At 55.0% G+C, this 26,976-nt stretch overlaps 1 protein-coding gene across 1 annotated transcript; it reads left to right on the top strand.

Annotated features, from left to right (window-relative positions):
* Positions 1-1,563: 1,563 nt before the first annotated feature.
* VWA5B1 (von Willebrand factor A domain containing 5B1) lies at positions 1,564-26,261 on the top strand. Its single transcript, XM_071575681.1, has 21 exons — positions 1,564-1,714; positions 1,950-2,096; positions 3,225-3,447; positions 3,634-3,776; positions 4,023-4,154; positions 4,410-4,534; positions 7,516-7,692; positions 12,574-12,684; positions 13,158-13,360; positions 15,083-15,197; positions 16,760-16,945; positions 17,197-17,392; positions 18,314-18,501; positions 21,186-21,408; positions 21,591-21,908; positions 22,514-22,651; positions 23,215-23,340; positions 23,823-23,897; positions 24,280-24,349; positions 24,546-24,669; positions 24,886-26,261. The coding sequence occupies exons 1-21, from the start codon at positions 1,576-1,578 to the stop codon at positions 25,645-25,647; spliced, it is 3,921 nt and encodes a 1,306-aa protein (XP_071431782.1). The 5' UTR covers positions 1,564-1,575; the 3' UTR covers positions 25,648-26,261.
* Positions 26,262-26,976: the final 715 nt, after the last annotated feature.

The following is a 26,976-nucleotide window of genomic DNA, read 5'->3' as shown; positions in this document are numbered from 1 at the left end:
TCACCCCTCTGGCAGCCCATAATGAATTCTTGTTGTGCCGAGCTGACAAAGAGCATCTTCCTCTTGTTATTTCTTCCTTTCTTTCTTCCCTAAGGCAAAATAATGCCCCCTCCTTCCTCCCCCACCTGGCATTTAATCACTGCCGATGTCGTGATGGCCTCTGCCACCTCTTGCAGGGAGGGGACCTTCATTATCTCTGCCTGTAGCAGGTGGAGTCTTGACAGCTCCTGACTTCACAAGCCCTGTTGACTTGGCTTGGAGCAACTGGGAATGGCCCCCCCGGCTCAGGCAGGTCTCCTGGGTGGGAACAGCCCAGCTGGATAAGCTCCTGCATGTCCTCACAGTGCGGGGCTGCATCCCCATGGATGCATCCCCTGAGCTCCCTGGCTTGAGCAGCACTTGTGGTGGCAGGAGAGGAGGATTAAATCGGGAATGGCTGAGGTTTCTGGCTGGGATTCAGGGACACGCCTTGGGATTACAGCCCTCCATCATCATCATCCTCACTGCTGTTTTCTTTGCTCTGTTTCCCTGACTGCTCTCTCCCATCCCAGCCAGCCCTTCTTGCTCTCCCTGCCTCTCCCTTTTTCCTCTCTTAACACCGTTTTTCTGCCCGAGCACTCGTGGAGCTCATGGCCTTGATGTCTGCCGCTCACATTTGCATATAAAGGTGGATTTTAATAACGCAAGACTGGTAGGAAATGAGAAAGTGATGTATTTCTGTGCTGCCGGCTCCTCCTGGGCCTTGTAAATCACTGCACAAAGCACTGCAGAGCCAGCCAGGGAGAACTGCTGCCTAGCAACTTCTCCCGGTGCCTCGGGAGAGCAGGATGTGGCCCTGAATGCCACCTGAAAGGTGGGCTTTGAAACCCTCGGGCTTGGGGGAGAGGAGCTGGAACAGAGGAAAACCTGCTCGGGGAAAAGACTCGGAATGTAATTGGCAGAAAGAGCCACTTTGCATCTGAATGTCTGGGCTGAGCACAGCGTGGGATGAGTCAGCCTGTGCAGGAAGGATCTGTGGGGACGGGGCAGGAGCCGCGGCACGGCCCGAACTGCAGCGAGGGTGACATGGGCAAGGGCGTGGGAGGATGCCTGGCTCTGCCTGCCTGCTCTGCCTTCCCGCAGGATAAAGGAAAACTCTCAGGATCTTCGTCTCATCCCCGAGAAAGTTGTCAGTTTGGAGGATAATGAGGAGCAAGAGGGTGTAAAAAAGGATTTTAACCCGTTCTGCCCAGACTCCAGCAGTGTGTGAGCTGGGGAGACACCCCTGTGTGACCATCTGGAGCCACTGGTCTCCAGCCAGGCAGGTTTGGTCTGAGTGTCCTCCCTTGTGCCTGTGGGGATGTGGGGAATGGGTTTGCCGTGTGCCTTCCAACCAACATCTTGTCCTGTCCCCATCCCACCCAAAGGAGCCACCACGCTCAGGTCTCATCACTCACCTTTCTGTCCTCAGGGTTGCAGGAAACAAGATGAGGTGACAGTGGCACAGAAGCATTTTGTGCCCTTGGTGCTCCTCATTCATTCTCACCTTTCCACCTCTCTCCAGCTCCCCACCATCTCTGACAGACCCCTGGGAAGATGCCAGGGCTGGTTAACTGGGCGACCCTCTCCCCTCTGCCCCTCACCACGTCGGAGGTGACATCCTGTGTCAGCGGCTACGCCTTTGGGATGACAGCCCTGCTCACCTACCACAACCCAGACCCCCAGGCTTTGGAAGGCAAGTTCCAAGGAGTAAAGCTTGGGAAGGGAACTTTAGAGCCAGGGATATTGCAGTGCTGGGTTTCTGTGTGTGCCTTAAACCTTTATATGGTGATGGGAAGAACAACCAAGTGTATCATGTCCAAGGCTACAATTTTTTGGGTGTGAAAAGAGCCTGGGAAGTGCCAAGAGGGTGCTGGTTGGTGAGTTCAAGGGAAGTGGTTGGTGTTGCTAAACCCCCTCGTGGCCAGCAGGTCTCTTTGTGTTCCCCTTGGACGAGGGCACGGCTGTCGTGGGCTTCGAGGCGTCCGTGTCGCGACGTGTGGTGACAGTGCAGATCAAAGATAAAGCCAAGATAGATGACACCCACTTGGACAGCTGCAGCCTCCCCAGTGGCAGAGGTGAGGGGGTGGAGGGTGTTTCAGGGAAGGTGGGGGAGAAAAGGATGGCAAGAGGAACGAGGAGGTGGCAGGGGGTGTCTGGCTGGCATATGCCGTGGCATCGGGGGCGCTCCTTGTGAAAGGCTGAGTTGTTGTGGTGCTTGTGTCCCTGCCAAAAATGTCAGGCTTTTCTGGTTTGGAAAGAACTGCTGCTTCTGGGCAGCAAAGGATTGATGCAGAGGGCTGGGGCTCTGCAGACAATGCTGCTTGGTGCAGTGAGTGGTGGGTGCTTTGGGTGTTTGATTCGGGGCTGGGAGGAACATATCGTGAGTGTTGTGTTCAGTTCTGGGCCCCTCAGTTCAGAAAGGATATTGAGGTGCTGGAGCGAGTCCAGAGAAGAGCAACGAGGCTGGAGAAGGGACTGGATGTGGCTCTAAGTGTCCTCTGAAACACCTCCAGGGATGGAGAATCCAACATGTCTTGATCCAACCCCACTGTGATCACCAACACAGGGCACGGAGTGCCCCACTCTGTGCCCCACTCTGTGCCCCACTCTGTGCCCTGGGCTGGTGATCACAGTGGGGTTGGATCAAGGGTTGGACTTGCTGATCTCAGAGGTCTCTTCCAACCCAAGTGAGAAGAGCAACGAGGCTGAAGAAGGGACTGGAGCACAAGTGCTGTGGGGAGAGGCTGAGGGAGCTGGGGGTGTTCAGCCTGGAGAAGAGGAGGCTCAGAGGTGACCTCAGCACTGTCTGGAACTGCCTGAAGGGAAGTTCTGGCCAGGTGGGGGTTGGTCTCTTCTCCCAGGCACTCAGCAATAGGACAAGGGGGCACGATGGGCTCAAGCTCTGCCAGGGGAAATTGAAGTTGGAGATCAGGAGGAAATTCTTTGCAGAGAGAGTGCTCAGGCATTGGAATGGGCTGCCCAGAGAGGGGGTGGATTCCCCATCCCTGGAGGTTTTTCAGCTGAGCTTGGCTGTGGCACTGAGTGCCATGATCTGGTAAAGGGACTGGAGTTGGCCCAAGGGTTGGACTTGATGATCTGGGAGGTCTTTTCCAACCCAAACAATTCTATGATTCTGTGATTCTATGAATATTTTGCACTGTTGTGACACTGTGTCTTCCTGGTGTGGTCCTCTCTCTGTGCAGGAAGGATCCTGATGGATGAGGACCTGGAAAGGATTGTTTTTGTGGCTAACCTGGGCATGATTCCTCCCCTGGAAAGCATCTCCATCTTCATCAGCACCTCCTCTGAGCTTCAGACTCTGCCCAGTGGGGCTGTGAGGGTCCTTCTGCCAGCTGTGTGTGTGCCCAGGGTCCCCCAGCCCAGCCTGGACTATTCCAGCAGCATTTCCTGCCACCAGCTCCAAACGTACGGAAAACCACGGGATGGACTCTGGCTGGGACTGATCCAGAGGGTTGCAGGGCTGGCCAAGGAGGGCCCTGCTGTCACTGCAGGGGGCTGAAGAGCTGCTGCAGGCTCTGCCTCTGGCAAACCTGCAGCTCCTGGGGGGGTTGGACGTGTTCACAGGGTTTATTTGGGCTCATCTCATGGCAGGGACAAACAGCACTGTGGATCAGGGAGCCCGGATCAAGAGAGCAGGTTCTGCCTGGCTCAGCTGCTGGAGAGTGAGGCCACCAACCCCTTTGAGTACGAGTTCAGCTTCCACCTGGAGATCCGGGGGCCGTGCCTGCTGGCAGGTGGGGACACCAGGGCACTGCTGCTCCCCTGGGATGGTTTATCACCTCCTCAAGGCAATACCCACACCCTTCCTCTTTCGCTGCCCCTCAGTGTGGGATCTGTTTTGCCAAGTTAGCTGTGCTGAGGTGGATTTACCAGCACAGGGTTGATGCCAGGGTGGGTTCCTGTCCTCTGCCACCTTGTCATCTCTTCTCCCTGGTCTTCCCAAACCTCAGTCCCTAACAGCACCTGGTTTTCCTGGGCAGGTGTTGAGAGCCCTACCCACGAGATCCGAGCAGACGCCGACCCCTCTGCTCGCTCTGCCAGGAGCATCGTGATCACTCTGGCCAACAAACACACCTTCGACAGGCCCGTGGAGATCCTGATCCACCCCAGTGGTAGGTGGGCTCTGCTTCCTCCCTGCTGCTCTTGCCCCTTCCTGGGATCCTCATCTGTAGCTCTGGGCACAGCTGGATTAGAGCTGGCTTTGCAAATATTGTCAGGGTTGGGTTTCCTTAGGAGGTAATTCCAGGCTCTCTCAAGGTTTTTGGTGTTCCCCAAGCTCAAAGGTATTGCTGTTTTTCCAACCTGCCCCTCTGCCAAATCCAAAGTTTAGCCAAGGCTGTTCCTCACTCAATTCCCTGCATTTCCAGAGCCTCACATGCCTCACATCTTAATGGAAGGTGGTGACATGACACCTGCAGAGTATGAACAGCACCTGAAGGGGAAGAATGATTTCATTAAAGGCACTAAGAAGGACCCCAGTGCCAGGAAAAAGGTGAGAAACAAAAGCTGCAGGTGTTAACTGAGGCTTTCCCTGGACTGGAACTGGGCTAGTAAATGACTCCTTGTTTCCAGCACCAGATATTACACCTTCCCCATAAGCTCTGCATGATCCTCCTTTGGAGAGGGGCTTGTGTGGAGGAAGAGGGGAAAATTCAGCAGTGCTGCTGATAAACTGAGTGTAGAAGGAGCTCTGAGATGGTTATTGTGTGTATAATTAGTGCTAGTCTAGCATAGCATAATTAGAGAGGTGCATTGTGATAGCATTAAGGGTATTATAATTATTGCAATGACATAGAATAAAATATTCTTTTAATTGCTCAGTAAATGTTTACTGTTTCTGGATAGCTGTCAGAGAGAAAGAAGTGATTTTGCTTGGAATAATGAGCTGAACTGAAGACAGGGTAGGAGAAACTTCTCTTTGTTCTGCTGAGCAGCAAAGAGAAAAATATCTGCACTGGGATTTGTGCCTCATCTTCCAGCAGTTCTGAGGGAATGAGTGACAGCCCAGACCTTCAGTGTGTCTGGGAGCAGCTCAGAGCCCTCTGAATCTCCAGGGTGGGCGTCTTCCCCTAAGGCACAGGTTGTGTTTGTGTGACCACAGCCCGGGGCTGAAGGTGTCAGTGCCAGTTTGACACACCCCAAGCTCTCTGTGCACCCAGAAATGCTCATTTCTCCCTAAACTCCTTTTCCATGTGCCTGATCCTGGGGCAGAAATCCCAGCCCTGCTGCAGGGATGTCTCTCTGTGCTCCTCCCATCATTTCTCCTATCACCAGAGACATGTCAACCCTCCTCTCCTTCCCCCTGCCCTCCACTCCCTCTCCCAGGGCTGGGACTGGGTGTGCTCCTCTAATTGTGTTCTGTGTGGAACGAGATGAAACTCCCACTCTACGCCTTGGATGCTCCCTAATTATTCCTGAGTCTTTAGCACGTCAAATTATCTAAGGGGGGATCATTACCCTGAAGGAAACCCATCTGTTCCTCAAGAGGGCTCGGGAACAACTGCAGGGAGCAGAGGAAATGCCTGGAATATCTGGGGTGGACAATGGGCTGGAATTGCTGCTGCTCAGAGCAGGGCACTGGGCACCTTTCAGCTTCAATTAAATTAGCCCAGAAATTTCAGCAGTGAATGGTAATTAATTTTCCCCCTTGGTTTGTTATGCACAAGGCTGGGATCTGTCAGCTGTGGGGAGCTGGGGAGGGAGGCACACTGGAATCAACCCTCCTCAGTAAGATCTGATTAGTTCACTGTAATTGGATAATGGGTGGAAAGGAACGGAAGGGAGGTGAGGAGGAGATGTTTCCTTTCTGGCTGTCCTGTAACAGCAGCTCTGAAGTTGTTTACTGAAGGTTTGCCTGTAAAATTCCCTCCAAAACCAGTGAGAAATCCCAATATATTGGCTTATTCTGAACACACAGGGATTTTGTGTCCTGGATCCCCAAGAGCAGCCCAGGGAGGGCTGTGGGTAGGTCAGGACCACAATCCATTTCTTGGACAAAGGCAGCAAAGATCCCCCAGCCTGAAGTGTGATAAACCAGCAATGATGCTGCACAAAATAATGTCCTATGGCTGGAGGAAAATGGGGATGGAAAAAACCCTTTGATTTCCCCCAGTGGCTGATTAATTTGTAGTCTAAAGCATGAGAGGGAAAGGCAGAGGAAGAGCAAGAGCTGAGGTGGCAGAGAGAGGCTTGTTCTTGTGAGTGAGATCTGTCTCTTCACAGGGTCAGAGAAGCAGCACTGGGGCAGCAGAGCTGAAAGCAGAGCTCGAGTGTTTGTTGATCCACAAGGACTCTTGAGTTAGTGAGTTACATAAAGTAAAGGAGCATCTTCACTCGTAGATTGAGGAATGTGACTCATGGTGGAGAAAAGAGTCCTGGTTGTCTGGGGTCTGGTTCACTGCTGGTGAAACCAACGAGAAAAGCAGCCAGAAAGAGGAGGAAAAAGGCAAATAAAACAAGCTGAGGATTGAGCTGTTCTCGTGGAGTGTTTCCACCCTCAGCTGGGTGGTGTGGGGTCATGAACCCCCCACAGCTTGGTACACATGTAACAGCACGATATAAACCCACCACAGGATGGTTTTACCAGTTTAATTTTATCCCATTTGTAATGAATCCTTGAAATAGAAGGAGGGAAATGCAGAGCCATTAGAGGTGTGTGCAGTGCAGAGACAGGGCACGGAACGATGGCCAGAGCGACGGGTGTGACTCTCCAAAGCCTTTCAATGCCTACAAAGAAAAGTGACAAAAGAATTGGGCAGAAAGAGCAGCAAAGCAGAGGCACCAGGAATGAATTGAGGCAGTGAACAGAGCACACCAAGGGCTGTGCCTGTCGCTTCACTAATGAGTGACCACGGAGGAAACCTCCGGTGTGCCTCGGTGGGATGCAAAGCTCTGCTAATGAACCAGGTTTTTGGGAAGGATCTAATGAAATGTCTGGAAAATTGGTTTTGTGAGGTGCTATGAAGGGCCAGGTCTTTTGGTATCTTCTCCAGGTTCTCATCTGAGTGTGCAGCTGCTCCACAGGACCCCAGAATGGTTTGGGTGGGAAGGGACCTTAAAGACAATCTCATTCTGTCCCCCTGCTATGGGCAGGAACACCTTCCACTATCCCAGGTTGCTCCAAGACCTGTCCAGCCTGGATTTGAACACTTCCAGGGATGGGGAATGCCTTTCTATGTGCCACTGTCCCTGATTTAGGCTTTGTGCCAGCTGTTGTCCCCTGAGCAATGTGTGACTGGCTGGGAGGAGGCAGGAATTCCATTTACCCACAGAGCAGCTCCACTGGAGGCAGGGACAGAACAACTTCAGTGCACCCTGAGCCTTCTGCTGCCACTTGTGAGGCCAGAACAAGCAGATCCTGGCCCACAGAAGGCCCCACACCTACATTTTCAGGCACAGCCCTGCTCTGACTCCCCTGGGGGTGCAATGGGGCAGAGAAATCAACCTCTTGACCTCTCTCCTCCTTTCTGGCAGACGGAAATCATCAGGAAGAGGCTGAACAAGGACATCCCCCACCACCCCATCATCATGCTCAACTTCTGCCCTGACTTGAGGACTGTCCAGCCAGGCCTTCAGGAAGGCCAGGGAGAGTTTATCTTCCTCATAGACCGGAGCAGGAGCATGAGCAGCACAAACATCCACCGTGTCAAGGTACCCGCGGGAGGGGAAGCACCTGCATGTCAACAAAGGATGAATTTTAGAGAGCAGTGGGGGTGCTGAGTGCTGATGAGTGTTCATTAGGAGGGGATGGGGGGTAATTATACACTGTGGCTTCAGTCATCTCAGCCGTGGGGCTTGTTAGGTACCTGCAGTGAAGCTCATTCTCCCCTGTTCCCTTCCTCTTCTTCCTGTCAGCACATCAAATGCAAAGTTGTTTCCTTTCCCTCTCTTGCTGGCGTGTTTTGTGCATCCCTTCTCCAGTTCTCCCCATCTCCAGGAGGGCTTTGGGTGATTTCTGTCAAGGGGAAAAACCTCCAGGGAGCTCCAAGGGGAGCGACATTCTGGCCATGCATTAGGAGACATTTTGCTGATGGGCACCTTTGGGTGCCCACAGAGGTTGTTTGAACATGAAACATCCTTTTCCAAACACAAATGAACAGCAGCAGCCTGGTGGAGGGTTGTGGGAGGTGGGATGAGACCTCTGGATCTGGAGAAGGGCTTTGTCAATGTGTTTTGTGGGTCTGAGGTTCCCCTGTTAGATGTGACTCCTTCTCCAGCACCATCCCCAGTGCAGGAACGTTCACTTGGTGTGTTGAACCTCAGGAGGTTCACACAGACCCACGTCTTGAGCTTGTCCATCTTTTAACACATCTCCTTTCCCATCTGTCTCCCGTTTCCATGGGAACTGCTGGAGGACAGACACCTCCAGCAACAAGGATCGGGATGCTGGGGAGCTTCAGGATGGCTCCAGCAGGTCCCCTGGGACAGGGAGGCTGTTCCCAAGGGGCACAGAATCCCTCTCAGATTTATCCCCTTCCCCCAGGACCTTTAGGAGTCTGGGAATCTCTGCTCTGTTATGGATTTTTGCTTTCCAACTCGCAGCATGGCTGGGTTAGGGCACCTTGATCTCTGCAGCCTCCGTGGAGGGGGGTTTGTCCTACAGGAATGAGGCCTGCAGGGTCAGACCCTTCTCTGGGAGGTCCTGAACTGGGACTCCCATCACAGGAGGGCTGTGAAAACAGGAAGAAGGCTCCTGTCCTCCTGGGAATATATTTGTTGGAGATAGTGGGAATTTCAGAGGAGATGCCTCAAGGGAGAAACCCACTGTCCCTCTCTTGAGTCTCCCATCCTCGTTAGTCTCTGGCAAACAGAAGTCCCTCTCAGCAGGGGCTCTTCTAAGTGATTTTGGGTGGGTTTTGCTTGATGGAGCTTTCTGGATCATCCTCAGCTGGTTGGATGAGTGGGGTGACAGGGCTTGGAGCTGTGGAGCCACAGGGATGGGATGGGATGGGATGGGATGGGATGGGATGGGATGGGATGGGATGGGATGGGATGGGATGGGATGGGATGGGGTGGGATGGGGTGGGATGGGATGGGGTGGGATGGGATGGGATGGGATGGGATGGGATGGGGTGGGATGGGATGGGATGGGATGGGATGGGGTGGGATGGGATGGGATGGAATGGGATGGGATGGGATGGGGTAGGGTGGGATGGGATGGGGTGGGGTGGGATGGGATGGGACGGGACGGGACGGGATGGGAAGGGATGGGATGGGGTGGGATGGGATGGGATGGGATGGGATGGGATGGGGTGGGGTGGGGTGGGATGGGGTGGGATGGGATGGGGTGGGGTGGGGTGGGATGGGATGGGATGGGGTGGGATGGGATGGGGTGGGGTGGGATGGGATGGGGTGGGGTGGGATGGGATGGGATGGGATGGGATGGGGTGGGGTGGGGTGAGATGGGATGGGGTGGGATGGGATGGGATGGGATGGGATGGGATGGGATGGGATGGGATGGGATGGGGTGGGGTGGGATGGGGTGGGATGGGATGGGGGGGGTGGGGTGGGATGGGGTGGGATGGGGTGGGATGGGATGGGATGGGATGGGGTGGGGTGGGATGGGATGGGGTGGGATGGGATGGGGTGGGGTGGGATGGGATGGGATGGGGTGGGATGGGATGGGATGGGATGGGATGGGGTGGGATGGGATGGGATGAAATGGGATGGGATGGGATGGGGTAGGGTGGGATGGGATGGGGTGGGGTGGGATGGGATGGGACGGGACGGGACGGGACGGGATGGGATGGGATGGGGTGGGGTGGGATGGGATGGGATGGGATGGGATGGGGTGGGGTGGGGTGGGGTGGGATGGGGTGGGATGGGGTGGGATGGGATGGGGTGGGGTGGGATGGGATGGGGTGGGGTGGGATGGGATGGGACGGGACGGGACGGGACGGGATGGGATGGGATGGGGTGGGGTGGGGTGGGGTGGGGTGGGATGGGATGGGATGGGGTGGGATGGGATGGGGTGGGGTGGGATGGGATGGGACGGGACGGGACGGGACGGGATGGGATGGGATGGGGTGGGGTGGGATGGGATGGGATGGGATGGGGTGGGGTGGGGTGGGGTGGGATGGGGTGGGATGGGGTGGGATGGGATGGGGTGGGGTGGGGTGGGATGGGGTGGGATGGGGTGGGATGGGATGGGGTGGGGTGGGATGGGATGGGGTGGGGTGGGATGGGATGGGATGGGATGGGATGGGATGGGATGGGGTGGGATGGGATGGGATGGAATGGGATGGGATGGGATGGGGTAGGGTGGGATGGGATGGGGTGGGGTGGGATGGGATGGGACGGGACGGGACGGGACGGGACGGGATGGGATGGGATGGGATGGGGTGGGATGGGATGGGATGGGATGGCCCAAGTAGAGCAGGAGGACACCCACCCAAAGCAGCTGGGATGGAAAGTTCAGAAGTTTAAATTCCCTGCAGGCAGTTCCTTCCCCATCCTGATGCAGCCAGGAAGAAGAGCCAGGCTGTGATGGTGTATTGAGCTCGCTGGCAAAACTGCACTAATAACTGGGAATTGACTTTTCTGGGAGCAAACATCCCTCCTTATCGAGTTGCTGTATAGATATTGAGTGCAACAGGATCAAGATCAATATTTACCATAAGAAGCAATAAATCTTCCTGCTTGCTGAAACAGCAACCAGGCACTGGTTGCCCACTTTGGGAAGTGCTTTAACAGAAACATTTGGAAATTTGTATTTTTTCCCCTTGTAATTGGTTCCAAGATGGGATGTCAGCGCTGAGATCTGGGAGAACCAGCATCCCAGGAGCCATCTGGGAGCAGCAGTATAAATATATCCTCGTAGGTTTGAGATAACAGCTTGGATTAAAGCACTCCAGAGCCTGTTAAAGGGCAGCCCTGCTCTTGTATTCCACTGATTTTCACTTCTCCAGCTCTGCCTCGCTGTGTCCTGCAGGAAATGGGAGCGGGGCTGACCCGGCACCACCTCCCTGCTGGTCCCAGGAGGGGATTCTCTGGGTACCCTCCGTGGTCACTCGGTCTTTGCCAAGCACAGGACAACACAAGGTGGCTGTTCCTGCTCATTTGACCTTGGCAGCTCCTCCTGGGACTGGCTCTGGGGTTTCTGCTGCTCTCGGCAGACTGGCAGGAGTCTGCCTTGATCAGCATTTAAAAAGAACCGAGCTGCTCTTGAACACTCTGCTTTACATTGATGCCGTGACTGACCCTTCCCCCCAAAAACAGGACTCTGAGCCACGTTAGTGCAGGGTAAGATAAAAAGTAAAGGTCCTTTAATATCCCAGGCCTACAGCCCACAGGAGTACAGGATGACATCCATGTGTCTCAGTTCTTGTTTCCATGGCTTTTATAATAAGATCCCTTCAATCATTGCTTTACACATTTCTCAGTCCAGCCCCAGTCCCACCCCTGGACCAACCCCTGGAATTGGGTCTGGGGTTGTCAAGACCCTCTGTCTTCATCAACTCTTCTTCCTCGGGCACACAAAGGTCTCTTGGAGTTCATCCAGTTCTGGCTTTTGGGTCACTCTGACCTGTGTTTATGTTTCATTCTGTGGGTCTTCTGATATCCTTCAGCTCTACCTTGGAAAGGAGTCTAAACAAGATTAATTAACTAAAGGAATTTGAGCTCCCTGTTCTGGGACAGGGGTAGTGATAGAAAGGCATTAAACTTAAACTGTTAGAAATATTAACCCTCTAAAAATCTACAACTACTGTGCTCCTAAAATCTACAAAATGTGAAAATCAGAACAAAAACCCTTTTGGCATCATATTTTGCTTTAAATAAACACTTCCCTTTAAATTGGCCTCCTCTCCTGCCACATAATTGCTCCTCCAAGCTCCAGAGCTCCTTGGGCAGTTCTTGCCCAGTTGCTGCTCTCACGGGCTGTCCTGGAGTTGTCCACAACCATCACAAATGTCTCTGACAATCCAATTTGCTCTTCCCTTATGTAAAGCCCAGGAATAGGCACGTTAGATAACCACCTCTGGTAAAGAAAATAGCTTCCAACTCTTGTCTCCCACTTATTTTAATTGAAGCCAGCTATGAATACAAGAGAATTGGGGATGGGGGGAGGCTTTTTCCTTTTGTGTAACTTTGAGCTGTTTGTTTATTTTCTGCAAGTTTGGGCATTGAGATGCGCTGCGTGTCGCACTTCTCAATTTCACACTCTGCTTCTCACCCACCCGGTGCTGCAGCAGCGCCGTGTTGCCAGCACAAATCGAATCCCTTAAAAACAAACACAAAAATTTGTTCAGCTCTTTGTTGTTGGGGTATTTTTGTTGTTATTGTTGGTCTTTTGTGTTGTTTCTTCTTTCCAAAAACTCCCCATTTTCCTCACTGCTTTGGGTCCCAAATACCATTAAGGGACTTTGGGAAGAGTCGTGTCCCTGTTGCAAGGCATGGGGAAGAATTACTTGGTTTATTGTCAAATGCAGGTGGGAATAAGGTGGGATGGCTCCAGGCAGAGCTTTTGCTGGTGAAGCTGTGGCAGCCACGGAGAGCCTGATGTGATGATGTCTGTTTGTTTTCCACCCCCAGGATGCCCTTTTGGTCATTCTCAAGAGCCTGATGCCAACCTGTCTCTTCAACATCATTGGGTTTGGATCCACCTTTAAAACCCTCTTTCCTGCCAGTCAGGCCTATTGTGAGGTGGGTGAACCCACATGTCACAGAATCACAGACTGGTGGAGGGTGGAAGGGACCTTAAAGCTCATCTCATTCCACCCCCTGCCTTGGGCAGGGACACCTCCCACTAGATCAGGGTGCTCCAAGCCCTGTCCAACCTGGCCTGGGACACTCCAGGGATGGGGAGTCCATGACAGCCCTGGGCAACCTGTGCCAAGACCTCACCACCATCACAGGGAAGAATTCCTTCCTAATATCTAATCTAAACCTGCCCTTCCTCAGCTTAAAGCCATTCCCCCTCATTCTGTCACTACAGACCCTTGTACAAGGTCCTTCTCCAGCTCTCTTGGAGCCTCTTTAGGTACTGGAAGGGGCTCTGAGGTCCCCCCAGAGCTTTATCTTCTCCAGCCCAGCTCCCTCAGCCTGTCTCCATAGCAGAGGGGCTCCTTGGTGCTCGGAGGGAGCTGGTGCTGACAACCCACTGCTCCTTTGGGCAGGAGAGCCTGGCCCTGGCCTGTGAGAGCATCAGGAGGATCCGGGCTGACATGGGCAGCACCAACATCTTGCCCCCTCTGAGGTGGGTCATCCGCCAGCCCATCCACAGGGGCCACCCCCGGCTGCTCTTCCTGCTGACGGGCGGGGCCATCAGCAACACGGGGAAGGTTCTGGAGCTGCTGCGGGACCACTCCTGCTCCACCAGGTACAGAGGGACCCCCCCTGCGGGGCCAAAATCCCAGCCCAGGGTGGGATGTGCCTCTCCACCTCACACACATCCCCACTTCAGAGGCACGGGCAGGAGAGATTGCTGCTGGGAGCCATGGGAGAACCTCAAAGGGTTTGGAACAGATCCCAGAAGTTCAGATGCTTTTTAAACAATCAAAAGCAGGATAATTGAGCTGACAACTTCACAGCTCTTCTCTGATGCTTCCTGCTAGGAGAGATTGACACACCAACAATCTTCCTTGGCTTTTTTTTTATTTTAGTTTTTTTTAAAAGCACATCTGGGGCTGGCCCCAGCTGCTTCCAGGATGGGGCTGTGCAGAATTGAATATGCTGAAAGGGAGTGATGTAAAATGCAGCTAATTTGTGCCTCGAGCTCCCAGCCTGGCTTCCCAGCCCTGCTCACAGACTGTTCTGGTTTCTCCTCTGCCTCTTTAAGGGGCACAAAACATAAGAAAAATGTAAGAAATCCTCATTCCTCTTCCATCCCTCAGACTTCAGGGCTTAGCAGGGAAGCTGCTCTGTGGGTTTTCAGCTACATGGAGTACATGGAATTGCTTCCCAGCTGTCCAGGGCATCCCACTCCTTGCTGTTACAGAGGTGTGGGACAAATGATCAGAGTTAGAGTGTGGTCTCAGGTGACCCTGGAAGGCAGGATTGTGTGCATGGCCCATCTCAAAAGAAGATCAGAGCCTTATTTAAGAGGGGTGTGAGGCGGCCTCAGATTTACAGCCAGCTGAGGATTAAAAACCCCTAAGGGAAAAGCCCCTCATGTAGATGCAATTTGCTGCTGAAGGTGGTTTCTCTCTCAGTGATCCACTGCCCTGGCCAGGTGCCATTTCCCGCCCTCTCCATCCTCCTGGTTTCCTGCCACATCCATCCCCATCAGGCACTGCCATTCCTGCCTGGACTCCAGCTCAGCTTCCAGCCTTCAGCCCAAACCGAATCCTGATTCACAGAAATGGGAGTCAGGGGAGCAGCTTTGCCTGGCTGGATCCTCCTTCCTCGAGAAAATGTTTATTGTAATTGTGAGCAGAGATAATTGCTGGATCTTTAGTGCTGTTGACCACAGGCAGCAGGGAAAAGAGCTGGACTGGCAGCAAAGCAGGTTGTTTGTGTCCACAGGGGAGGGGAGGGCTTGGGGTCCTGCTGGTCTTTGGAGAAGAGGTTTGAGGTCTGTGAGAGAAGGGAGCTGGTGGTTCATGGAATCCCAGAATGGTTTGAGTGGGAAAGGACCTTAAAGCTCATCTCATTCTACCCCCACCATGGGCAGGAACACCCTCCACTACCCCAGGTTGCTCCAAGCCCCTTTCAACCTGGCCTTGGACACTTCTAGGGATGGGGCAGCTGCAGCTTCTCTGGGAAACCTGTGCCAGGGCCTTCTCACCCTCACAGGGAAGAATTTCTTCCCAATATCCCATCAAATCCTCCCTTCTGGCGGTGGGAAGTCATTCCCCCTTGTCCTGCCTGTCCCTCCAGGCCCTTTTCCAAAGTCCCTCTCCAGCTCTCTTGGAGTCCCTTTAGGCACTGGAAGGTTTCTCACCCTCCTGCCAGCCACCTATAAGGGGAGTTGGTTTAATTTCCTCTGGACACAGCAGTGGGATAAAGCCGGGGGGATCTTCTGCCCTCGGGGAGTGGATGAGCTGCGTGGGGCTGGGGGATGGTTGTCCCCTGGCTTTTGACTCTCCCCGTCCCTTTGCAGGTGCTACACCTTCGGCCTCGGGCCAAACGCCTGCAGGAGGCTGGTTCGGGGTCTGGCTGCCGTGTCCAGGGGCATCGCCGAGTTCCTGGCGGAGGGGGAGAGGCTGCAGCCCAAGGTACAGCCCCTCCCTGCCCGGGGACCGCCCCGGGGGGCTCTAACGATGCTCTGGTGCAGCGAGGGGGGGCCGCAGCTCGCAGCGGGTTATTCCCCATCCCTGCGCTGCCTTCCCACCTTCCCCCGGCAGCAGGTGGGCGAGCGGGAGGGGATGAAAGAGCATCTCCATCTCCGGCTGTCGGAGGGAGTGGGAGGGTGTGTTTACCCTGCGCGTGGGGCTGGGGAGACGCGATAGCCGCGATACGGCAGCTCTGGCTTCAAAGGCAGCCGCTGCCTCAGACACCAGCGAGGGCAGAGGGACCGGCATCAAAGCAGCCAATTAGTTTTGAAGTCGGGCTCAGCCCTGGCTTTGCTCGGGTGAGAAGGACCGGGGGGGGGTTGAGGGAGAGGAATGCGCTGCGATAGCTTTGCCTATTGCGCCGGCTTTAAAGGCAGTTCGTTCCCACTGTCCCCATAAAGAGCAAGCCCATGTGCCTCAAATTGGGCGTGAGGACGGCTCTGTCCCCTGCTGAAAGCACAGCAGTGCCCGGCTTGTCACCCTCCGCATGACTAAACCCACAGGGAATTGGGTCTTTAGCTCCTAAATATCTCTAAAAAGCCAGTTCCTGCCTTCTTGATCTGAAAATGAGGAGTTCAGCAAACCCCCCATCTGCAGGAACCTGGAGCACACAAAACCTCTCCAAGACAAAACAGCATCAACATTTCTGATGTAAATTAAAAGCAAAGACAGTGAGGAGAGAGGTCTTTTATTGAGCTATTAATAAGAGCTTTGCAGGCTGTGCAGCTCGGTGCCTTCAGCAGTCTGAGGCATCAATTAATGGCCTTATAAAACACAGCCTGGTGTGTCTTCCTGAGCCTGTGAAAAAACAAGGAACAATAGGGAATATTTGAGCTGTTCTGCCTCTAAATCCGGTGTTCACTTGCCCTGGTGTGCAGGGAAGCTCACGTGGATGGCTCCCTGGTAGGTTTGTCCATGAGGTATTCACGGATATTGGTCTTCTCCACGTGTGTGATTGGCAGAGCACTGCTGATCTCTGGCAGTGGCTTGTGCCAGCAAGGAGCTGTTCCATAAATATTAGTGCTGTCACTCTGTGTGTGAGTGCCAGGGCTTGGGACAGGGATGGGCCTTGGACAAGTGAAGGTCAACAGCTTTTCCTGGGTGCTGGGTGGGAGCAGGAGATGCTGCAAGATACCTCTGGCCATAATTTCCCACCTTGCTCTGAGCTGGCAGCGTGTACAAGACCAGCCCTGTTCTCCCTCAATATCTGCCCTTGGTAAAGAATCGTGGAATCACACAGTCATTTAGGGTGGCAAAGCTGCTTGTAAGATTGTTGAGTCCAACCATTAACCAGCACTGCCAAGCACAGCTGTGCCAAGTTGCTGGGGGTGCTGGGATGGGTGTTGGAATAGCCAAGAGGGAGCAGACTGTCAGGAGAGGGTGGGAATCAGCCGATGGATTTGTTTGAAGAAATTTTCCCCTTCTCTGCATCACACAGCACGGGCACCATGGCACACACAGCACTCAGCTGCTGCCTAACCTGTCCCCTCTGCTCGCTGCCTCAGATGATCAGGGCACTGAAGAAGGCGATGGCACCAGTCCTGAGTGACGTGTCTGTGGAGTGGGTCTTTCCTGAGAGCACAGAGGTCTTGGTTTCCCCTGTCAGCACCAGTTGCCTCTTCCCTGGTGACCACTTGGTTGGCTATGGCATCATCTGTGACACCTCCCTGTACCTCTCCAACCCCAGATCCGTGAGTCTGTGGGGCTGTTCCAGGAGTGTGGGGCTGTCCTGGGAGCAGGGGGGTGTTGGAGTCTGTGTACACGGGTGTCTCAGTTCTGTGCATGGTCAGGAGGTGTTTCCTTCTTCCTGACTCTGTCCTTAAGTGAGATGGTGGGTGAGGCTTTGGGGAGAAGCAGTGGACAAGGGTGCTGGGGCCCCCGATGGCTGTTCCCAGCCAGGAGCCGGTGGTGGGACCTGATCTCTCTCTCTGCTTCCCCCCAGGACAAGCGGCGGCGTTACAGCATGATGCGCTCCCAGGAGTCGGGCAGCTCCGTTTTCTTTCACTCCCAGGAGGAGGCAGCAGGCGTGGAGAGCTGGAATCACTCCAGAGACTCCGAGGGCTCCTGCCCCGCCGAGCGCTCCCCCGACCACCTGGGGGCGGGCAGAGATCCCGGGGGAGAGTCGGACACGGACACGGGTCAGAGTTCCCTCTGTACACGCGTGGGTGCGATGCCCCTCTCTCTCTAATCAAGCTCCTGTCACTCTTTCCCCGATTTGCTTCTCTGATAAATAAGTGTCTTCAGCTACAAAGAGCCAGAGGAGTTTGCAGGAGGGATGACAGATCTCCCGAGGCTTGAACGAGTCTGTTTGGTTTGGATAAAACATCCAAACCTGTCAGGAAATCAAGGGAAGCCCTGGAGAGCTGGATACCCTGGAGATTTTCAAAGCTTTAGCTTTGACCACGTAATTATTTACAAGCTTCCCAAGCAGTCTGTGAAGGACTGGAATGGGTAGCTCTGCTAGACCATCCCTGCACCTGCAAAGCAGCTTCCCAGTCAGGAGAGATGGGGAATAGAACCAAAGCCCTGTCCCCAGGGTGTCCCCCCTCCCCACCACGGTGTGTCTGGGGGGTTGTGTCAGCAGCATGTGGCATAAAGCAGCTGGAGAAGCCTCTGTTACTCACAGGATGTTCTTCCCTCGTATTCTGAGAGGAGCTGTGCTGTGCATCCCCTCAAACTTGTCAAAAGCAATGAGCAATCGTGCCTTTCCAAGGCAAATTTTACTCTTGCTCTGACAGGAGAGTGTCTGCACTAATTAAATTTCATTAGTAAACCCTTTGTCTTCTCCAGGGAGGTTTGGGGAAGTGCAGTCAGGCTTTTTCTGTCTGAAAACAGCTCAGACAAAACCTCCCCAACCTGCTCTTCCGACATCTGCAGGAATTTTGAGTGTTCCCATTTCCTTTTGTGGTTTCATTAAAACTTTGCAGGGCTGAGTGTGGCCCCCTCAGCCCCGGCAGGACCCTGGGGTGGTCCCTTTGCCTCCCACCATGACCCAAGGGGGGGGATGGTCCTGGCTGATCCTGCTCTGGAGCGGAGCTGATCCTCTCTCCCACATTCAGGAATGGATGTGAAGGGCTCCTCCAGGAGACGGGCGTACAGCACCACCCAAATTGCTGACCACGAGCCTGGCAGGAAGGTGCCCACGGCCAGCGATCCTGGCACAGCCCTGGTGAAAAACCCCCTTCGGAAAAGCCGCCGGCAGGACCTGCAGCAGGTCAGCCCCGAGCCGTGGCAGGTGGATTTCCAGGTAGGTAATCCCTGGAGAGGCTTTACCTGCAGGTGGAAGCCAGCAAGGAGCAGCAGGGAAATATCAGAGCCAGGGAAAGGGCCTGGAAAGGGCTCACACTGGTCCTAAGATACAAATATAGATAATAGACATAGATAATAGACATAGATAATAGACCCAGTTCTGCAGCATATCACAAACACGTGGGAAACAAGCCAAGCAGGGAGCAGAGTGCCATTCTGATATCCCAGAACTGTTCCTTCCCATGGCAGCTCAGCTTTTCCCTGCTAAATTCCTCTCCCCTCACCCTGAGTGGCCTGTGCTCCACCCTGCTGTTCCTTCTTATCCTCTACAGTTTGGGACTCAAACTCTCTGCAGGGCTGTGGCACTTCAGTGCCTTGCAGGGAAAAGGAACTCAGTGCCAAATCAGATTCCCTGCAGGATCCACAGCCTTAAGCAGCATTGGGGTGAGATGTGGACCTGTGTGATGATGCATCTGCTGAACAGGATTATGTCCCCTGCCTGCAGCAGGTGGGATTTGGGAAGATTTTACAACTGATTCTATGGGAAAGATGGGGATGGTTTTCTCCTATCCTTGGCATCACCGGGATGTTCTGCTCTGCAATCAGCATCTGCAGGGCTGGGAGGACCAGCAGCACTTTGGTTCCCATGGAAACTGAGAGTGAGGGATGTTTAGGGCTTTCTTTTCCCTTCTGCTGCGGGTTAGAGATTGCTGGGAGAGGGGTGGGAGGTGAGATCAGGGGGCAAAGGGGAAGCAGGGCCAGTGCTCTGTAGGGAGGGATGAGACCTCTGCCCTCCAGCTGCAGCTGTGAGGGTGGTGAATATAAGCAGTGGTAGGTTTTAGGGGTACCAGTGACCTGCCCTGCCCTGCACCAGGAAGGTCCACAGAGCATCCTCCTGCTCATGGGATGCTCGGTGTGAGGTCAGGGATGGAAACGACTCCCTTCTGGAGGGCAGTAAATGGTTAACAGCATTAATCCTGCTCTTAATTAAATGCAGCCTGGTTTTGCTCTCCCTCCTGCTGCCAGGGCTCCCAGAGGCTCTCCCAGCTCCCAGTCCTGCTGCCAGGGCTTGACATTTTCGGGGGTGTGAAGACAAGCCCTCAGCTCGTCTCCACACGCGCCGTGCTGGGAAGGAAAGGTCAGCGCCACAAATGGGCAGCTTAAACCCCCAGCTCCATTCCCAGCTGGCTTCCTCTGGCTGGGAGGAGAGCTCAGGCAGGGGAAGGAGCAAGTTTTGAATGGAAAGGGTCTGGCAGTGGCTTCTTTGAGTAATTTGCTTTTAAATTTCTCGAGATTGTCTTGGTAAGTAACTCCTGGAGCTGTTTGGCCTCCCAGTTTTGCTGGTGGTCTCACAGAGCATGAAGTGGTGGTGAAGATCATGATCTTGCCTGTGACCCAGAGAAAATATCCTTTCACCCAGCATGGAGATCCACCACTTCATACCATCTCTGTCCCTCAGAGGTGTTGTGCTGGGGAAACAGAGAGTATGTCAGTTTTTGGGGACCTTCCCACAGCCCTGGGGACAAGGATAAAACTCAAAGCTTGCAGAGGAAAACATCTGTGTGGGATGTGACACCAGAGGGGCTGGAGTGGGGGATTCACATCTCCTGAAAGTGGAGAAATAGACTCATTTTTAAAAAAAAAAGATAAAAATTCCCTTCTCCCATCCCCTGCTCATCTCTCCTTTCGTTACTAAGCAACTGGTCCTTGATCTTTCTGTCTCTCTTCTTTCCTTTGGTTCCCAAGTGAAGTCATTAAAATGTCTGGAGGGATGAAGATCATATTTCACCTTCTGCATGTCTGGGGAAGGAGCCCCTGGGGCCGGAGTCCCTTGGGGACGGACACTGCAGTTCTGGTGGAATGCTGTGGGCAGGGATCCCACCTGGGGATGGGCAGAGAGGGAAGGACTTGTGTATGTTCAGGATTGCACCCCGTGCTGGGGTCGGGCAGGGAGCAGATGGGACAGAAGGGACAGAGCGAGTTTGCTCCAGGGATCAGAAGGGACAGAGCAGGTCCGTGCAGGGAGTAGAGAAAGAGCAGGTCTGTGCAGGGAGCAGATGGGATCAGAGGGACAGAGCAAGTCTGTGCAGGGAGCAGAGAGGATGACACAGGACAGAGCAGGTCCGTGCCCGGGATCAAAGAGGACAGAGCAGGTCCATTCCAGGGATCAGATGGGCTCAGAGGGGACAGAGCAGGTCTGTGCAGGGAGCAGAGAGGATGAAACGGGACAGAGCAGGTCTGTGCAGGGAGCAGAGAGGACAGAGCAGGTCTGTGCAGGGAGCAGACGAGATCAGAGGGACAGAGCAGGTCCGTGCCCGGGATCAGAGAGGACAGAGCAGGTCTGTGCAGGGAGCAGAGAGGACAGAGCAGGTCTGTGCAGGGAGCAGATGGGCTCAGAGGGGACAGAGCAGGTCTGTGCAGGGAGCAGAGAGGATGAAACAGGACAGAGCAGGTCTGTGCAGGGAGCAGAGAGGACAGAGCAGGTCTGTGCAGGGAGCAGACGAGATCAGAGGGACAGAGCAGGTCCGTGCCCGGGATCAGAGAGGACAGAGCAGGTCTGTGCAGGGAGCAGACAGGATGAAACAGGACAGAGTAGGTTCGTGCCAGGGATCAGAGAGGACAGAGCAGGTCCATGCCTTCGGCTGCAGCTGGATCCAGCCGTAACATCTGCTCTGCTCTCAGCCCTTCCCAGCCAGCCCTCATGGCTCTGCCACCAGGATCCGTGGCACAGGTGCCAGGCGCCCGTCCCTGCTCCACCGCAGCTGCGTGTCCTTCTGCCACGACACCACCCCGTCCCCGCCGGTGCTGGACGAGCTGCCGCAGACTCCGGGAAGGGTCTTGGAATCGCTCGATGCCAGCGCGTCCCTGCGGTGCTCGTCGGACAGCCGGAGCCCCGGGGACCCGGGTAACTGGGGCAGGGGGAGGCATGGGCAGCCTCACCGCGCCGTGCCAGGCTTTGGTGGCATTGGCATCGCGCTCCGTGCCACCACGTGAAAATTAGGAAGCATTAATTATGGTTTCTTGGCGGTAGCGGGGAATTCAGCTCCCGGGGATGTGATTAATGATCCGCCTCTCCCCTCTCTGCAGAGTCTGCCCAGCATCCATCCCTCACGTTTGAGACGGAGACCTCCTCCGACTGGGAGCCGCAGGACCTGGATGGCAGCGCTGCCTGCGGCTCCCCGCGCTCCCCCAGGACCCTCTGCAGGGCGGTGGTGAAGGGGCTGAGGAACAACGAGCCCGTGCAGTGGGAAGTCCCCTTCGATATCCGCCCTCTCTTCCGGGAGCGGGAGAGCCAGGGGGACGGGGACACAGACCTGTGGAATGAGACCTTTCACCACCTGGCAGCCAAGTCGGTCATCAGGGACTTCGAGCAGCTCGCCGAGAAGGAGTGTGAGATCGAGCACGGTAACACTCTGCTGGCTGCAGCCAGACCCTGCCGGGCCTCAGAGGGGCTTTCCAGCAGCCTCAGCAGCCTCTGGAATTTTAAAACAAGAGCTGGAAGTGGTGAAATATTAAGGAAATGTCTCACATATTCCCCACATGACAGCTCCCTCCAGCTGCCTTATGCTCTTCTCCTGCTTCTGCATTTAATGTGCCTGAACTTGTGCTCCTTTACACTCCCCAGGTGCAGGAGTTGGACTGGATGACCCTTTTGGGTCCCTTCCAACTCGGTATATTCCATGATTCTGTGGTTTCTCTGCTTCATGCATCGGGTAACATGGTTATTTTTAAAGAGTTGGTGAGCTGGAGCTGGAGGAAGCATCAGACTGTGAGTGTCCAGCAGCAGCCACACATCACTGCTCTGGGCTGAAGGTCCCTGGCTCTTGTCAAACATCTCCTCCATGAAGTGCATCTGGGTGTGTAAAATATGAGCAGAACAAGCAGCAGGCAGAGTTTAGAGAGATACAGGGATACAGTCCCTGCTGGGCATGGAGTCCAAGCGTGGAGGTGGGTCTGGGAGCTGGTCCAAGGCTTGGCATGGACTCTGACTGTGGTGCCCCTCCCTGCAGGGTCCGGGCGGCGGTACCAGCTCAACGCTGTCCACACCAGCAAGGCCTGTAATGTCATCAGCAAGTACACAGCCTTTGTGCCAGTGGACCTGAGCACCAGCTCCTACTTGCCCACCCTGGTCCAGTACACTCACACAGGTAATGTGGGGTAAAACGTTGTCCTGGGAGGGAGAGTGTCACTGAGAAACCTCACTCAGGGCAAACCCTATGAAGTCACAGCTCAATTCTGCACCAGACTCTACACCCAAGGCCATGGCTGAACTCCTGATGGTAAGAACTGCTTCCTATGGCCAGGAAAAAGGTCTACTCTTAGGTCTGGATGCCCAAAGATGCCCAGAGAATTGCAGAATTGTTTGGTTAGAAAGGACCTTAAAGATCATTCATTCCATCCCCTACCATGGGCAGGGACACCTCCCACTGTCCCAGGTTGCTCCAAGCCCCATCCAGCCTGGCCTTGGGCACATCCAGGGATGGCGCAGCCACAGCTTCTCTGCCCAACCTGTGCCAGGGCCTGCCCACCCTCACAGGGAGGAATTCCTTCCTAATACTTAATCTAAACCTGCTCTCTGTCCATTGGAAGCCATTCCCCCTTGTCCTGTCACTACAGTTCCTGACCCAGCTCATCATTCTGTGGGTTTTGTTGCTGTCATGTGTGTGCCAGTCCCTCTCTAACCCTGGCCATTCCCTTCTCTCGTGCCAAGGGGCAGCATCCAAGCAAGGCAAGCAGAGGCACCTGAGCTCAGGGAACAGAAGGCATCGTGGCTTCTCCCCTGGACGTCCCCAGTCAGCCTGTGGCCAGAATGGAGAGGATGGATTTTACAGCATGAGTAAGATTCCCTGGGGGTTTGTCACCTTCCTGGTGTTACAGATCTCTGGTTTGGGACATTTTATTTGGTCTTTTTAAATTCTGCCTCCTTCTTTGGATCCCTTGCTCACCAGACACGTGTCAGGCTGGAGCTCATCTCCTTAAATAGGGAAGAAGCTTCAATTTACCCTGAAACCCCTAAACTGCAGGTCGTGCTGCTGACAATCCTTGGAAGTTAATTGGCAGCCGTAACGGGGATAACAAGAGGGATGAAAAGGGTGTAATTAGAGGCAAGGGGATGTGAGACACTCGCTGTCACCAAACCCTCCACTAATGAAGACAAGTTGGATTGGACCTTGTCTGGCACTGTCAGAGCTGCAGCTGAATTAACATGGCCCTGATGAGGCTCCCTCCCCAATGATGATGCTGTGGGGAGGGAGAGTGGCGGTGGCTCCGCAGGGGTTTCAGCTGGGTGATGTTCCTGATGTGGTTCCTCCATTCCAGATGCCGAGGAGAGCAGCCTGTCCCCCTCCAACCCCCCTCCCTCCTCTGCCTGGGAGCGCTGCCGACTCCCTGAAGGTAGGGAAAGACCTGGTGGCACTTGCCAGGGTGCAGGTGCATCAAGCTCATGGTTTGGGCTCTTCACCAAATATTCTGCTGACTTTTGAGGAATTTTATAAAGCTTTGTGACCTGTTTAGGCTTGTGAACAAAAGACCTGACTCTTTTTGGGGAACAAAGGGTGGAGCCTGATGGGACTGCTGGTCTAAGTCTCCCCCAGGTTCATTTTTGAGAGGTGTGGGAGTTTTATTATCCACATAGGAAAAATGAGGCAGGGGAGGAGGAAGGATTTTGCCAAAGACTCAGCAGATGAACAAGCCAGGCTGTGTCCCAGCACATTGACTGTGCTCCCTTTCTCTCTCCTGTAGCATCTCATTTACCCCCAGCTCTGTTTCTCCCCAGGGCCTCTCCAGAGCCTGTCTGCTTCCTCTGCACAAGCCCAGAAATCCATTGAGAGGCTCTTTGCTGCCAGGTATGGGCCAGCTGGACCTTCCTCTGACCTTAATGTGTGAACACAAGTGAAGGGCGAGAGAAGGGACACCTTGGGACAGTGGCAGAGCTGGGACCAAGCCTGATGCCAGTGTCTGGGGACCAGGGATGGCTTTTGGAGGACAGGGTGGGTAGCAGGAGGAGCATGGAGGTTACAGCCACGTGTTCATCCTCTTCAGGCTGACCCTCAATAAAACCAGGCTGCTGGTTCGAGCTGCCAAAGGTTTCATGGGTAAATCTCCAAGCAGAGGGAGCGAAGCCGGCTCCGAGGGCGACACTGAGAGCATGGACTACCTTCCCCTGGTGAGCAGCATCTTCCTGGGTCTGATTGGGGTTGTGTGATCACTGCAGGGCAGCAGAGGGAGCATCCTTGCAGATCTTTCTTCTTGCTGTCTCTGACACCATGTCCCGTGATCTGCTCAGACACAGAGAGCTGACCCCATCCATTCCCATTTTCCTGAACTTCCCAGAAGTGGTTGGTACCTCAGAGCTTCCCTGTGCACCCACCATCCCTTGCAGGTGTCCCTGCAGCTGGCCTGTGGTGCCTTTCTCCTGAACTCAGCCTTCTGTGACGCCGTCAACATCCCCATGGACAAGCTGAAGTGGACGTCGCCCTTCACCTGCCACCGCCTGTCCCTCAGCCCCTCTGGCTCCTACAGCACCAAGCAGACCAGTCCCTTCATGGAGCACAAAAACCTGGGCTCCAGCCAGCAGCTCCTGGTCCCCAGTGGGCACGGGAAGAGTCCCACCCCCAGTGACAGCGCTCGGGGTGTGGCGCTGGACGGACCCAGCAGCCGCACAGAGGACAGCGCCCGCCTCCGGCACTCCTCGGGCAGCGCTGTGGAGAGCATGTCCAGAGCCCTGAGAGCCGAGAAGGAACTGTCCCCCCCGGCCATCACCATCCGCCGCTTCTCCTCCCCGGAGAGCACGCTGGGCTCGGCCGAGTGGGAGGCCGACAGCGGCCGGGGCTCGGGGACGGGCGGCCCCGAGGTGCGGGCGCTGCTCCTCGAGGTGGAGCTGCAGCGGCAGGCGGAGCCCGAGGGGACGCTCTGGGCCACGGCGGTGGCCCTGGCCTGGCTGGAGCACAGCTCGGCCTCCTACTTCATTGAGTGGGAGCTGGTGGCTGCCAAAGCCAGCCTGTGGCTGAGCAGGCAGGATTTCCCAGAGGGATCCAGCCTGGCCACAGTGAAAGCTGCAGCCCAGCAGCTCTTTGTGCTCCTCCGTCACTGGGATGAAAACCTGGAGTTCAACCTGCTGTGCTATAACCCAGGCAGTGTGTAGAGAGGGTGAGGAGGGAGGCCTGGGCAGGTTACTGAGGGTGCAGGGATCAGTCCTTAAGGAAACATCTCCAAGGAGCTCCTGTGCTGCAGGGATGTGTGTGTTCATTAGAGCAAACCCTGTGAATGGAGCACTCTGGGCAAAATCCTGCACTCAGCAGTCAGAATTCTGCCTTGAGAGGGAACCTTCAGCTGCTCCTGCTATTAATGTTCAGCTGGAGCAGCACTTCCAGCTACAGCAGTTCCCTCTGATCCTGGTTCCTTCTGGTTCCCAGAGCAGATCTCGCTGCCTCCTCCACTTGCCCTGTCCTTGCTTGGCTGCCTCTTCCCAGTTCCCAGTTGCTGCCAAGCCTCTGCTGCATCCCCCAGCCCTGAGTCCCAGCTCTCCTGAGGCTCCTGCTGCCTCAGGTGGCTTCCAGAGAAGGTTAACACCTGACAACATGCTCACCACATGGATCAAATCCGGGCTGGGAATGACCATCTGAACAGCAGCTCTGCTGTCAGAGCCAGGAGGAACAAGCCCAGCCACGTGCCAACAAACTGGGCCAGTCAGAGGCTGGGACCAAACCCCATCACATCCACATGGTGCTGGGCTCCCTCAGCCCCTCTGCAATCCCAGAGGGTCTTTGTGAGAGCCCTTGCAGCCAACGTGTGCCTTTGGAGCTTCACAGGCAGAGCAGGGACGCCTGGGATTGATGGATCAAGTGCCTATGGAGGGAATCACAAATTGCTGTCCTTGGCATGGCTGGGATGTCCATGGAGCCCATCCAAAACCTGCTGCCTTTCGCTCCCTCCCTTGGCATGGAGCAGCCTTGCCATGTCCCAGCAGGCTTCTGTCTTGTGTCCACGTGTCAGGGGGGAGATGGGAGGGACACTGGGGGGACCACGAGCATCCCTCCAGTCTCTGCTCGTGGTGTCACCTGTCTGGAGTCCCCAGGAGCTTCCCTCTGGTCTGTGCTCTCAGTGTCAGCTCTCCAGCCTCCCCAGAACCACAACACCCCTCCAGTCTCTGATCTGGTGTCACCCCTCCAGGGTCCCCAGGACTGTGAATGTCTCCCTGGTCTCTGCTCTGGTGTCACCTCTCTGGGGTTCCCATGACCACGAGCACCCCTCTGGTCTTTGAGCTACTGTCACCTCTGCAGAGTCCCCAGGACAATCCCTCTGGGTCTCTGCTCTCAGTGTCAGCTCTCCAGGGTCTCCAGGAGGATCCCTCCAGTCTCGTCTGTGGTGTTACCTCTCCCAGGTTCCCAGGACTGTGAACAACTCCCTGGTCTGGTGTCACCTCTCTGGGGCCCCCAGGAGGACCCCTCTGTTCTCAGTGTCCCCTCTTCAG

This window comes from Pithys albifrons, chromosome 22, assembly GCF_047495875.1.
Source record: "Pithys albifrons albifrons isolate INPA30051 chromosome 22, PitAlb_v1, whole genome shotgun sequence".
NCBI lineage: Eukaryota > Metazoa > Chordata > Aves > Passeriformes > Thamnophilidae > Pithys > Pithys albifrons.
The sequence above is the reverse complement of the archived record's forward strand: the minus strand, read 5'-3'. Positions and strand labels throughout refer to the sequence as shown.

Bases quoted from the DNA above. Each gene is read 5' to 3' on its own strand.
- VWA5B1 (XM_071575681.1), top strand. From the start codon at position 1,576: ATGCCAGGGCTGGTTAACTGGGCGACCCTCTCCCCTCTGCCCCTCACC. The intron at 21,409-21,590 runs GTAACTGGGGCA...CCCTCTCTGCAG, and splicing joins CCGGAGCCCCGGGGACCCGG to AGTCTGCCCAGCATCCATCC. The intron at 23,898-24,279 runs GTAGGGAAAGAC...GTTTCTCCCCAG, and splicing joins GCGCTGCCGACTCCCTGAAG to GGCCTCTCCAGAGCCTGTCT.